This window comes from Pelodiscus sinensis, chromosome 5 (genome assembly GCF_049634645.1).
Source record: "Pelodiscus sinensis isolate JC-2024 chromosome 5, ASM4963464v1, whole genome shotgun sequence".
Lineage (NCBI taxonomy): Eukaryota > Metazoa > Chordata > Testudines > Trionychidae > Pelodiscus > Pelodiscus sinensis.
The window spans coordinates 101195943-101210145 of record NC_134715.1 but is presented as its reverse complement, the minus strand read 5'-3'; the positions used below and the strand labels follow the sequence as shown (position 1 = coordinate 101210145).

Genomic DNA, 14203 nt, shown 5'->3' with positions numbered 1-14203 from the left:
AGGGACATACCCCGTAACTCACCAACCCGCGGGCTTCTGGATGCCCCGTCCTGGGCTGTTTTCTCCTCTCTGTCCTGCTCAGTCTCCTCTGCTCAGGTCCTGTGTGCTCCTTCTGGCATCCAGCACTAACCTTTTGAAGGGCCCGCGCCCTGTCTCTCCTCCCCTTCACATGCCCACGCCGGCACAGATGCCAGGAAACGGCGCCCCCATGCATGCGCTCAGAGTGGCACCTGAGCAAATCCCGCACCACCGACATGGGGCCATCTTTTGGCCGCAGAGTGCTTCTATGGTGTCTCAGGGAGTGCGGGAGTCAGTCTGACACCCCATCATAGGGGGGTAGATAGTATATCAGGAAAATGCTTAAACTCTGTTCTGCTTTGTACATAAATGCCAAATTCTTAATGTGAGATTTACCCAGAGGCCCAATTCTACACTTAAGAATGGATGTTAAACTTCTGCTTTCTTTATATTACATTTTGACTGAATTACTGAAAAATTAATTCATAGGAACCAACTTGCAGAAATAAAAGGATCTAGTTTCCAAAACATGTCTTTATTCATGCCAGATCTGCTAGGACTATCTCAGTTTATGTCATGGGGAACTAGCAGCTTCTGAAAGAGACAATATTAAAGGAACAACAGTGAACTATCGTTTGTCTGGTCATACCAAAAGAGAGACAGGAGATATTTACATGGATTTATTCAGGCCACAACATTATTATTAGGTGTCTGGGACTACCCAACAGATAACAGTATACAGTTTTGGCAACCTCCAGGTTGTTGTGTGTTTTTTTTTTTTTTTTTTTTTTTTTTGGTAACTACCCAGGGGGCTTTCACTAGTTTTTCCTCTTTTCCATCCCTGTTCAAACAACTCTGTTTCTGGGACCTTACCATACCCGGGGCGAGAGCTTCTACCTGCTCCCCCTCTTCTTTTTTCTTTCAGGGCGCCCCCAGCAAATCTATTACTGAGATCTTACTATTCACCCCACTTCACAGGAGGGTTAAGGTGAGATATAAGAATGGAGATTGGTTCCCTGCCGTAGCAATCACAAGTCCTTTCCCAAGCCATTTATTCAGTCACTATAATTTTTCCTATGGAATGCCTGATCTGGACATCTACCACAAGGAGGCACTAGCAATTAGCTTAGCAACCTCCTGCCTACACCTACGCAGGTTCCCAGACACCTTCTACTATCAGCTTTTATATTGGTTAAAAACATGACAGCACTTATGTCAGGTAGGTGAACCCCATCCTCCCGAAACAACTCAGTTGTCCCATAATGTCCAACTATGAAATTATTGCCCCTCCTACACTCCCAAGGAATGTGGCCACCTTTCTGTTCACATACCTCTGTGACTTGTCTATCCTAGGCATGCTCATGGCTTCCCAGCAGACTCTGCACTGAAGCATGTCTAACCAAAGAATGTGAACTCCTGAAAAAATGTTGGGAACCAGCCCCAAATCCCTTCTTGCCCTGAGCATAAGTTCCACCCTTTTAAGCATTCCTAAATTGTTTTCCTCAAGATGAACCACAGTTGTATGTGGGAGCTGCTGACAGGCCTGCACAGCATAATGTATTAGGAATAGTCGATCCCATAACATGCCTCTTCTTGCATGCCAACTGAGTACCATTTCATCACTAAAGCCCAGCTGTGAACCCTCGAGCAACTTGGACACATGCTTATGCTCCCAAGAGACAATACTGTGCCTACAGAGCTTCATCATCATCTGCATGGCCGGTTGTTCTACATATGTAAGAAGATTATAACAAATTAATGGTGACTCACTGACTGCAGTATTATGTACCTTTGGTATGCATCCAAATGCCAGTGCTCTATTGCGTGGTTTGCCTCTACTAATATAGCCAGCTCTGGTGCTGCTGTTGCAGCTTCGATTCTAAATGAGCGGGAACCAAATTCCTGGGCCAGCAGTTCCAATCTAGTGAGCCCTTGTGTAAACATGACTACAGAATGATATGCTGTGAGGTGACTCTCTACACAGTGCATAAAAAGGTGGTGGGGGGAAGGTTTTCCCCTTTGGATGTATTATCCTGTAGTTTTTCAAAGTCTGAACTGGGCTAACCCCAGACTCACACCTTGCTGGAGGATAACATTTTTACCCTGGTCAGCATGATCAAACTTTGACTGTTACAAGTATAATATAACTAAATGCTTATGCCATTGTATATCCTGAGTTGTGAAGCCAGTTTGTAGAGTCGCTAATGGATTTGGTCACTAGATGACTGATCCTGAAAGCATGACAAAATTCTGTCTAGAATGTTGCTCTGAATAAGGCCACTTCCTTTCCACTCTGTCACATAGTGCCAAGGATCTGCCAAAGATCCCAGAGTATGTAAACCATGATGAGACAATGGGAATTTAACAGAGGAGGGGGGGCACCAAACCATGCCCACCCAGACAAAAACCTTTGATTAAAAAAACCCATTAAAATAAGCACTTGCAACAATTAAGATAACCATATAGCCTACTAATGAATGTAATGGCAGGAAGGTGATTCAAGATTGTGAAGGATGCCAGTTGATGGGTTGCCAACATAAGCATGTACTGCAGCACTTGTTCCTATTTAATGGGTCCTATTGTTGCCTGGCCTTCCTGGTTCTGAAATTGTCTGAAATCATAAAACTTCTCTCATAGCTGCCATGTTCATGGAGCAATTGATCTCCACATCACACTGATAACCATTAAGTGCATCTGCCTCGGATCCCAACTAGCTCCTTCTGCCAGCTCATGAATTCTGTGGGCATGAAAATGAGACCAAGCACGTGCTATACCATTGTTAATCCCAGAGGTTATGATACAGTAATTCCTGGAGCCTTTTCAGGGTCCAAGCCTCAAAGCAAAAGCCCCCCAGGACAACCAGAATTTGTTCTTGTGGAATTCTTGTCTTAATCCCCTGGCCATACTGAAAATAATTATATGAAAGGGATAAGAAGTCCCAATAAGACAAGGCCACAAATTTGACCCTCAAATTGTTTGCAGGCCATTTTGTGGATGGCACTGAACCCTGAATTCATGCTTGTGAAATTATCATCTGGACAATAAGTTAAATCCCACCCCTGACTTTACTACTACTAATACTGTTTCACTGTAAAGGGGATACAAACCCTCCATTAAAACCCAGCCCACAAATTGGACCCATTAATTTTTTTGGGATAATCCCAAACGGGGCAAATGATCATTTTGCGGGGCCTAGGACAGCCCAATTTTGTGGGGCCCCCCTTTGCCACAGCGCATGCACGGTGGCACCACGGCGCATGCGCGGGGCTTTTTGAAGCACGGGGCGCAGGGCGGCCGCCCCACTCGCCCTGCCCTATATCCGCCCCTGATCCCAAAGGAGCACATTTCCCTCCTTGATGCTGGTCCTTTGCACCATCTTGTATTCTGTCACTCATGTGCCATTCATCAGGGTCTACCTGCAGGTAGCATTTATCTGATCCTGCTTTCTGGACATCTTTATTGTGGCAGCAGTATGTTATGCGAGTCCTAACAGCATTTTTCCATGTATGCCTGAATGTACAGATGTTGTAAAAGCCACTACTATGATTATATTTATGCCCTTGAATGTATTGCATGCTTTCTCAATTATATTGACATATCTTCTGTCTGGGTATCTAGACAGTGAGAATATTTTAAGTTAGCCAGTATGAGCCTTGTAAATACCTTGTATTTGCCTTTGAGCATTGGTCCCCCCAAACAAGCTGACAGTTTCTGGATGGACCATCCATGTGATACCACATTAGAGTTGAGGGTTTTTTTGGGGGGAGGAGGGGTGTTGTGGGCTTTTTTTGTTTGTTTGTTTGTTTGTTTGTTTTTAAAGCCTCAGTGGAACCACTAGTGCTCACAGTTCCCACCCTTGCCACATCACATGGTGTATGACTTGAACTGCCTCTTTCAGCCTCTCTCCACAGGCAGATCCAAACACCCCTGCAATTGTGAGCCTTCATAGTACTTGACTTAACTCACCTCTGCCTTGGGTACCTCCCTCCTCTTCCGCAGTCACCTAAGTGGAATTTGTAAGATCTGGGCAAACCTTTACATCTTGGTTGGCCTGCAAACTGAAAACAACTTAGGATACAATACCCCAGACTTACTTATATGAAATCTTGGCTGACTGTGCCACCATGAAACACAGCTAGCTTACTTGCTTGAATGACTGCTTCACCTTGAGACCTCACCCCCACCCCAGATCTGGTAGGCTGCCCTTGGAAATTAACAGCACTGTTTCAGGCTTCCCCAGCCCCACACCCTTGTTGCTAGGATCCTGCCCATGACTTACCTCTTCCTTGGGATCCCTGCCTGCCCAAATCTGGTAGAGTGTCATGGGTAATTCATTGACTCAAATAGCTATTCCCTCCTTCCCTCTCTCTCACCCCACCTTCTGTACTAAATCTGATTTGTCAGTTTAATAACGTGTTCACTTTTTTCATTGTATTCCTTTGGTATATGGTCATGCTAATTCTCTTCAAGAATATGATCTGAGGAAGTGGGTCTGGCCCATGAAAGCTCATCACCTATTAAACCATCTTGTTAGTCTTTAAAGTGCTACATAGTTTTTCCTTTTGTATTGGTAATCAAAGACACTATCACCTGAACCTCTCATCCTTGTCTCAGGGATCCAGCCCTTCCAGCTGAAATGACTGCACTCCATCTGCCCTGTGCAGGGTTTGATTTCTTCCTAGTTCCTTGTAGCAGCAACAATAACTGGGAGGGAGAAGCAAAATGTAACCCCCTTGCTGTTTCTTGCCCCACCAGAAACTGTGTTCTTTAATCTTCATAGACAGCAGAGCTGCCATGAGATGTGAACAAACTCCCCTTCCCTCTCTTCCTTGTCTGCACAATCATGGGGATAGATTCTGGCTCCCCCTTCCCTTTGTGTAGACTCTGTGAACCTGTGGAGGATGATGAGTTCCCAGAGTACTAGAGAAGGTGAAACGAAGTACCTATCTTTTTAAAAGGGGAAAAAAGAGGATCCTGGGGATTTGTAGAGCAGTTCGTCTAACTTCAATACCTGGAAACATACTAAAACAAATTATTAAACGATCAACGTGTAAGCAATTAGAGGATAATAGACTTATAGGAATAGCCATTGTTAATTTATTAAGAACAAATCATGCTATGCTAACCTAATTTCCTTCTCTGGCAACTTCGTGAACAGAGGAGAAGTGGTAGACATGATGTATCTTCTTATTAGCAGTGTTGTTCACATGATCCCATACAGCACTCTCATAAACTAAGAAAGTGCGGTCTAGATGAAATTATAAAAAGATGAGTATAGAATTGGTTGAAAGCCCATACTCAAAGAGTAGTTATCAGTAATTTGCTGTCAAACTGGAAGGTAGGGGGCTCCTGCGGAGGGCTGTCTTAGGTCCAATACTATTTAATATTTTCATTAACGAGTTGGATAATGGAGTGGAAAGTATTGTTATAAAATTTGCAGATGACATTACTAATACATTGGAGGACAGTATTAGAATTAAAAATGGTCTTGACAAATTGGAGAATTGATTTGAAATCAGCAAGATGGAATTCAATAAAGATGCACGCAAGAAGTAAGAGGTAATTGTCCCAATCTGCTTGGCACTGGGGAGGCCTGGGATACTGTGTTCAGTCCTGGGTGCCATTCTTTAAGAAAGATATGGACAAATTGGAGAGTGTACAGAGGAGAGCAATAAAAATGTTAAATACGTTAGAAAAACCTGATTTGAGAGAGAAGATTAAAAAGCCATATTTAGTCTTAAGATAAGAAAGCTGACAAGAACCAGTTAACAGTTTTCGAATATGTTAAGGGCTATTATAATAAAGCCCATGATCAGTTGTTCTGCATGTCCACTGAACGTAGGAAAAAAGTGAATGGGCTTAATCTGCAGCAAGGGAGATTTAGGCTAGATATTAGGGAACACTTCTCTAACTAGAGAGGTAGTTAAACCTAGAATAGACTTCCAAGGTGGGTTGCAGAATCCCCATCATTGGAGATTTTAAGAACAGTTAGACAAACACCTGTCAGGGATTGTCTAGGTGTACATAGTCTAGCCTCACTACAGAGGGCTGGGTTAGGTGATCTCTCCAAGTCTTTTCCAGCCCTGCATTTTAATGGTTCTAGATATGGCACTTACCAGCATGAACTCTTGGAACCAGTATTATAGTATATCATCTATTATAATGGGGCCTCAATGTCATCCCCCACCTCAGGTGCTGCTGCAATATAAATGTTCAATAATAATAGCTTTCCCCCAGATGTTTAAGAACAGAATGTCTTGGAGTGTTTTTGGGTTTAGAGCGTGGGTGAAGATTACTTATAACCCTGACAGTGGGTTTTGCAGGTTAGGAAATGTTTATATTGTTAAAATTGATGTACAGCTATTAATAGAAAATACTGAACATTTCCCTTTAAGCCTTGATTAGGGCTTCTGGGTACTACTGCAACATAAAAAATATTAATGTAAACCATAAAAATAAATGACTCACAAGTCATAGAATTCTTTCTGAAATGGTGTATCTGTAATTTTTGTAACTTGTAAAAGAAATATAACACTTCCTTGTTTTTTAATTTGTTTATAGACTACGAATATCATTTAAATGGATGGTACGAGCATTCTCTGGTTACTTAGCTACAGACCAACTTCTGCTTTTGTGGGACAGAATCCTAGGATACAACTCTCTAGAAATTCTTGCTGGTAATACAAAAATTTATTTGTAGATCATTTTAAAGATAATATGTTCCAAATTAAAATAGGGATGCAAATATTCATTAAAACAGTTAATTTGTTACATGGATAAAATTATACCGGTCAACTGTTGGCAGGTGGGTGGCAGCTGAGCTCGGGTTCCGGCCCGCTCTCCTGGACCATGTCAGAGGAACTGGGGTCCTGCTTGTTGGTCCAGCATGGCTGGGTAGGGGTTCCTGTGGTACGGCTGGGGCCGAGGTCCCGCTAGTGTGCCCTTGCGTGGCTGGGGACCTGCCAGCCCAGGCTGCTCTAGCGCAACCAGGGCTGGATACCCACTTGGATGCCCAGACCGCTGTGGCACAGCCAGGGCTGGAGTCACGCTAGCCTGTACTGTTGCAATCCGGGGCCTGCCTGGTCTTCTGGGCTACTCCAGCATGGCAGAGGTTTTGGGGGGAGCCGATACAGGCACGGTTCAACCTGTTGCCCCCATGCAGCAGGCCAGACTTAGCCAGGGCTACTTCAGCCTGGCATGGTTGGCCGTTGAAATGGTTACCCTGTAAGCATTCCAGTAAGTCTAATGCTTACTGGGTAACTGATTAACCTTTTATAACCCTAAATTAAAATAGATGTTACAAAGAGAGAAAAGTTCAGTTCCTTTTATATATGCCTGCTGAAAACAGATTTGATGAAAGTCAATATATATTAAATAAGATAGATAAAGCAGTAATTCATACATATTCCAATTCTTACAGTAATTGTCAGAGAGTTAAACTGGTTTTATTGTGACTATTACTTTTCCATTACTATTAGTAGAAGTATTTTCTTTTGGTAGCATGCATAAAGTGTAGGTGCTTTCTGAACAAAAAAGAAGGCATATATGTTCTGTGCCCCAAAGAGTATAGTGCACAGTCTAGTTTACATTTTTTTGTCATTGCTATACAAAAGATTTATTGTCCCTGCCCTCTCTTCCCCTCCCTCCAAGGGAAAATTGACTCCTTTGCTATTCCCAGGAATCCTGAAAATCACTGTCAGAAAATCCTCCTTATTTTCTACTACTGTATATCCCTACCCTTTATAAATGTGAACTACATCTTTCAGTGCTTGTTCATGTTCATTTTGATTAGGTGTTTGTGTGCATGTGCTGATTCGTCGAAAGATTTTTCCAATAGGAGCTAGCTGTATGGTCAGTCTGGACACCCCCCTAGAGTGGTGCCAAAATGGTGCACAGTATAGAGCCCTGTTGACTCATGGCAAGTTTATTGCTGGAAGGTTCCCCCTTCCTCTTCCGTCCCTTCTTTCTGACAGTGACAATTAGCTGAAAACTCCTCTTTGCTCTTGTTAGCAAGTGCAGAAGCTTATTTGTTCTTAGTAGTTCTCAGTTACAGTTATCATTATAGTTGTTGTAGTGTTAGTGCTTAATTTTTTTATTGTATAGTTTCCTTTCTAACTTAAATTGAGAGGTTTCTTCCTTCCTCCTGTATGCTCCAGCACCAGTGCATTTAAAGCCTATGGATCTTGTGGCAAATGTATGCCCCAAAGTGACCTTCACATTTCCTGCTTAAAGCGTTTGGGAAAGGAGCTCCAGAAAGATTGTTGCTCTGTCTGTAAGACCTTCAAGCCCTGTACCTTAGACGAAGGGATCAGCTTCTAAAGGGCGTGTTATAATGAAGGCGGCTTTTCATCCCCAGCCGGACAGCGCACCGAGAGACTCTGCACTGAATGCAGCCTCAGCCATCCAAAGCACATGGTGCCGTAAGCACATGGTCAAGTCCCATCTTACAGGCTTGTCTCCAGGCTCCCATGGCTGGACTCCATTCCCAGTCACCAGTGCCACAATCCAAGAAGAGGTCAGAAACGGGGAGGTCCCTTGGTAAGGATAGGCGTAAGGTGAGACCCGAGTCAGGCCACCATCCTATTGCACCACCTCCCAGAATGGTGAAGAAGTTTCAGGCACCAGTCACTCCACCTCCATCTCACTCTCCAGAGACTGAAAGGGAGATTTGAATGCCATCTACACCTGAGACCTTTCATGTGCCCTCAAATCTGAGGCACTCCACAGCATCTTTCTCATTGCTGGCCCCGGTCCCGCTGAGAGCACTTTCCAGCAATAATCTTGCCATGAGTCAACAGTCACCATCCCCAGCACCCTGTTCTCTTGTGCTGCAAGGGGATCAAACCAGCATCGCTTCCTGTCCTGGCTCAGTGCCAAGAAGTTCATCTCCTCCATGGTCATGCTGCATAGACACCTCAGAGTCAGACTCACGGAGATCGTGCCACAGCAGGAGCAGGACGTCAACTTTTACCAGAGACTGGCATCGACACATGACACTGTAGCCTCTGCAAGGGAAGGCACCAGTGCGATGGCTCTTTTGGACCCCTGAGACTTCCAACAAAGTCAGTGTGGGTACTAGTACTGCCAATGTTGGCACTGATGGCACCATTGCAGGCACCATGCCAGCCTCTGGCACTTGCCCCTATGGTCCCGTCCATGGTGCCACCAGTTTCTTCTGAGATTGGGGCACAGACAGTTCTCCTGCCAGTGACCACTTTCGCTTCACCTCACCTGATGATGCATTTGCAGGATCCACTCTAGCTCCTTTTTTTGGAGGACAGTAAGGCACTGCAGCAACTCCTCGAGAGTGGCTGAAGGCCTTCATGTACAAGCAAAGGAAGTTCTGGAGGACACTGATCCAGTGGTAGACATTTTGTTGTCTTCTACACCGGGATGTATTGCCCAGTCATTCATCAAGTCCATCATGGACACTACCAGGATCCTGTGGTAGTTGCCAGTCTCTGCCATCTATGGCAAAACATAATGAAAGGAGATACTTTGATACTCTACACCCACCCTCCTCTCCAACAGTGGAGCTGCTTCTCCAGGACTCCAGAGTGGAGTTTTCTGCCTTAGTTGAAGAGTGTAGACTGGTCTCCAGGGCTTCCCTGCAAGCGGCTTGGATGCTGCGACAGGTGTTATGGCTACGAGCATTGGTATCTGATCTGCCTTTTGAGGGCCAACGGGCCATCCTGAACCTTCCATTTGAGGGCAGTGTGCTTTTTCCCCCAAAAAAATGAACAAAAGACTTCATTGGTTAAAGGACTCCAGAATGACACTCAAGTTGTTGGGACAGCATATGGCCTCCACACAGCTTAGACATTTGACGCCTCATCCCTAGTTCCATCATACCCACCTCAGAACAGGCAAAAGGAGTCTAGGAGGCATAATAGAAATGGTCACAATGCAACCTGAAAAACCTGGTCATGGATTTGGCCAATCCATACCCACTTCTGGCCATAAATAGTGGTTGTCCCCTTTTTACCGTGCATGGTCTCATATTACATCAGACACTGGCTACTGTTCTCACAGTACAGAGGGGATACGGTTTTCCTCGTTCTCCCTCCCCCAACATCCACCCTTCCCATCCCTTTTCAGGGACCTTTGTTATGAGCAATTCTTGCTTCAGGAGGCACACATGCCTCTGTGTTTGGGAGCAGTAGAGGAGGTTCCTCTGGAACTCAAGGGTCAGGGGTTTTATTCCTGCTATTTCCTAATCCTGAAAGCCAAGGATGAGCTACAGCCCATTCTGGATCTATGCAATTTCAACAAATTCACAAAGAAACTCAAACTCTGCATGGTCTTCCTGGTATCTATTATTATTACTGGATTTGAGCAACTGGTACACTGTCCTCGACTTGAAGAACACGTATTTCCACTTTGCAATTTATTGTCCCCATAGGAAGTACCTAAGATTTGTGATAGGCAATTAGCAGTATCAGTTCATAGTTACTCCTTTTGGCCTGTTCTTAGCACCCAAGTATTTTATGAAGTGCACGGCTGTAGGAACATTTATCCTCCACAAATATGACATGCAGGTTTTCTTGTACCTGGATGATTGGCTCATCAAAGGCCACTCAGGCAGTGACTCACAGCCAAGGATCACAGCCAAGTTTGATGAGCTAGGCCTCCTTCTCACCAAGATCAAATCAACTGACCCTGATTCAGAGGACAGCATTTATAGGGACAGACCTAGACTCCACTCAAGCAAGGGCATATCTTCCAGTAGAATACTTTCAAACCATGTCTACCATCATTCAGAATCTCAGACTTTCCCCACAACCACCGCCAGAAATTGCCTCAAATGTATTGGTCACATAGCCTCATGCACATACGTAGTACATTTTGTGAGACTTGGGCTCAGACCTTTACAGCTATGTTTAGCATCCACTTATCACAAATCCCGAGAGTGGCTAAACAGACTGGTAACGTTACTTTGGATGGTGTTACTTGGTTACTTTGGTGGCACATTACTTTGGTGGCTCGACCAAGACTATGTTTTCTCCTGAGTACCCTTCATGGCCCCATGACTCGCACTAACTGTTGTGATGAATGCATCAGGCTTGGTGTGGGGAGCTCATAAGAGTCCCCAAAACTCAGGGTCTCTGGAGGATCTGACTCTGCACATAAACATTAGGGAGCTCAGGGTGGTCCAATTGGCGTGCCAAGCAATCAGATCCCACCTGTCAGGTCGTCGTGTCCAGTTTTAACAGACAATACAACGACCATGTATTATATCAACAAATGAGGGTGCATGCTCCTCCCCTTCTGCTAAGAAGCCCTCAGGTTGTGGAACTTCTGTGTAGATCCGGTGATACTCCTATAGGCTGAGTACCTTCCAGGGGTGCAAAACAGCTTGGCAAACAGCCTCAGCAACTCCTTTAGGCTCATGAGTGGTCTCTCCATCCAGAGATCACCTGTTCAGTCTTCCAGAGGTGGAAGTCTGCCAAGATAGACCTTTTTGCAAAATAGTTGGAAATTCCAGAACCTTAGCCTAGGCTCCTGTGGGGATGAATTCCTCCTCAACTGAGAGAGTCAATTACTGTATGCTTTTTCTCCCATTCCTCTGATTCACAGGGTTCTTCTAAAAATCAGACCAGGTCGGGTCCAAGTCATCCTCATAGACCTGGCCTGGGCCCATCAGCATTGGTATACCACCCTATTGAACATCTCAGTGGAACCTCCAGTTCCTCTACCCCTCGTTTTAGACCTTCTGTCACAGGAACAAGGCTGTCTCCTACACCTGAATCGTGAGTCCCTCCACGTCACAGCGTGGAAGTTCCATGGCTAAATCCTATGGAACTCTTTTGTTCAGAACAAGTGAGACTAGTCTTTCTGAGTAGTAGGAAGCCCTCTACCTGTATTGCTAAGTCGAAGAGATTCTCCACATCAAGCAACGGGGCCTCTCAATTTCTTCCATGTTTACTGACCCTCTGGACAACTGCTTTCTAAAAGGTCTTGACAAACTTTATCCATATGTCAGGGCACCTGTTCTTCCTGGGACCTTAACTCAGTCCTCTCCAAACTTGTGGGTCAACTATTTGAGCCACTAGCTATCTGTTTCTTGCTGCACTTATCCTTCATGGTGGCATTTCTGGTGGTAAAACCTCTACTAGAAGAATCTCTGAACTTAAAGCTCTTACATCAGAGCTGCTTTATACTGTGTCCTATAAGGGTTATAGATGCAGCTCTGGCCCCACCCAGCATTCCTACCCAAGGTGGTATCCACAATCCATAAGAGTCAGGACATTTTTCTCTCTGTTTTTTTTTTAAACCCAAACCTCATACTAATTCATGTGAGCAGAGGCTATATTCTCTGGATGTATGATGGGTGTCATGGCTCCTTCCCCTCTCTGGCATGATAAATGCAGAAGTGGGGGCCAGCAAGTGTACCCCAAAGCCTTATCTACCAGGCTTTGGTATAAAACTTCCCCCAAGATCTTAAAAACCTAGATCTTGGGAATAAAACTTCCGCTGCCACCACCAAAATGTTGCTAAAGAAACCAGGGGAAAGATCATTTGGGAAATCTTCCCCCTAAAACAAAAATCAGGGCACACCATTAACCACTGCCAGGTTAATAAAAGAAAAGAAAGAACTTTTATTATTACAACAATATTCTGGTTGCAAGTATAATGACTAGAGAGGAAGGTAACAAAATATACTCATGGAGAAACTCCATGGGCCTAGAACTTAGTTACAAAGAAAAGCCAAAACATCTTTTAAGCAGTGCCAGATCTCAGATCCCATACCCAATCCATAACACAATAAAACCTAACGAAACTACCTAAACTTTACCCTACTTACAGAAAATGAAGAATGATGTCTTGGAGAGAGAGAGAGACATGCTTGTCCCTCTCTGTAGCTGCAGAGAACTCTGAGAGAGACAAAAGGGAGAAAAGAAAAAAACCCAAATTCCTTTGTCCCAGTTTGAAAAGTCCCACCTACATTCCTATTGGTCACTCCACCTGGCTAGGTGTAGTTAACCCCTTAATCCCCAGGCTGCTGGCTAACCCTCATAATCATGACAATGGGTCCTAGCCTTCTACACTGAAAGAACTAAGCCTTTCAGAAATCCTCCCAACTGATCATAACATTAGCAGAAAGAGAGAAGGGCTCATCTGTTTTGGCCAATCATATTTCTTCATGGATTGTATCATGCATTAGAGAGTGCTATAGCTTAGCAGGGATGCTCCATCCACTGCTCTCGGCGCGCACTACTAGGGCATAGTCTTCCTCAGCAGCTTTCCTGGCCCAGATCCAAGAAATCTGTAGAGCAGCAACATGGTCATATATTCACATGTTTGCAGCTAATTACGCACTCATGCACCAGCCTAGAGATGATGTAGGATTCGGCAGGGCAGTGCTAAGTTCAAAGCTCCAACCTCACCTCTTGAACTTGGGCTTGGGAATCCCCTAATTGGAATGCATATGAACAAACACTTGAAGAAAAAATGGTTGCATACCTTCTCATAACTGTTATTCTTCAAGATGTAGTGTTCATGTCCATAACCCTAACCCTAACCCTTCCCCAATGTCAGAATAGCTGGCAAGAAAGAACTGAAAAGTTGTGGGGGATTTATCAGGACTCTATATTATGTGCCATTTTGGCACCAGTACAGGGGGTACCCAAACCAATCCTGTGGCTAGCTGCAAGAAAAGTCTTCTTGCTAATGTACATGTGCACACTCAGACACCTTATTAGAATGGACATGAACAAGACATCTTGAAGAACTAATATTACAACCCAAAAGCAACATTAACTGAGCCCCTTGTTCACATTATGCATTGACATTTTGCTATTTAAATAAATTTGTATCCTCTGCCTAGAAAAATAATATTTTAAATCATGTTTTCACACAGTTAAAACCCAGTCCCCTTAAACTCAAACATACACTTACTCAACTTTTTCCAAAAAACACAAACGCATACATATTAATTTGTGTGAAGAAATAGCCACATAGCAAGAACTAGAGCACTGAAATCCACTGTTTACTATTCATAAAACAGAATAATTGCTACAGAAAGAGGGAGAATTAATAATTTTAAATCAAGATTAATTCTAACAATCAATTAATAGGTCAGCAGTTTAAATAGTGTGCCTTCTTTTTCAGTCCTTGCAGCTGCTGTGTTTGCTTTCCGAGCAGTGAACTTGATGGAGGTGACATCACTGGCTGCAGCTGAAGT

General features: G+C 44.1%; 1 protein-coding gene across 3 annotated transcripts in view; it reads left to right on the top strand.

Annotated features, from left to right (window-relative positions):
- TBC1D19 (TBC1 domain family member 19) overlaps window positions 1-14203 on the top strand; it is a 122348-nt gene that overhangs the window by 106862 nt on the left and 1283 nt on the right. For all 3 annotated transcript variants that reach the window (XM_014581119.3, XM_075930614.1, XM_006138181.4), the window contains 2 exons: window positions 6580-6695; window positions 14131-14201. In XM_014581119.3, coding sequence (XP_014436605.1) covers window positions 6580-6695; window positions 14131-14201 — 187 coding nt within the window. The remainder of the gene's footprint in view (window positions 1-6579; window positions 6696-14130; window positions 14202-14203) is intronic.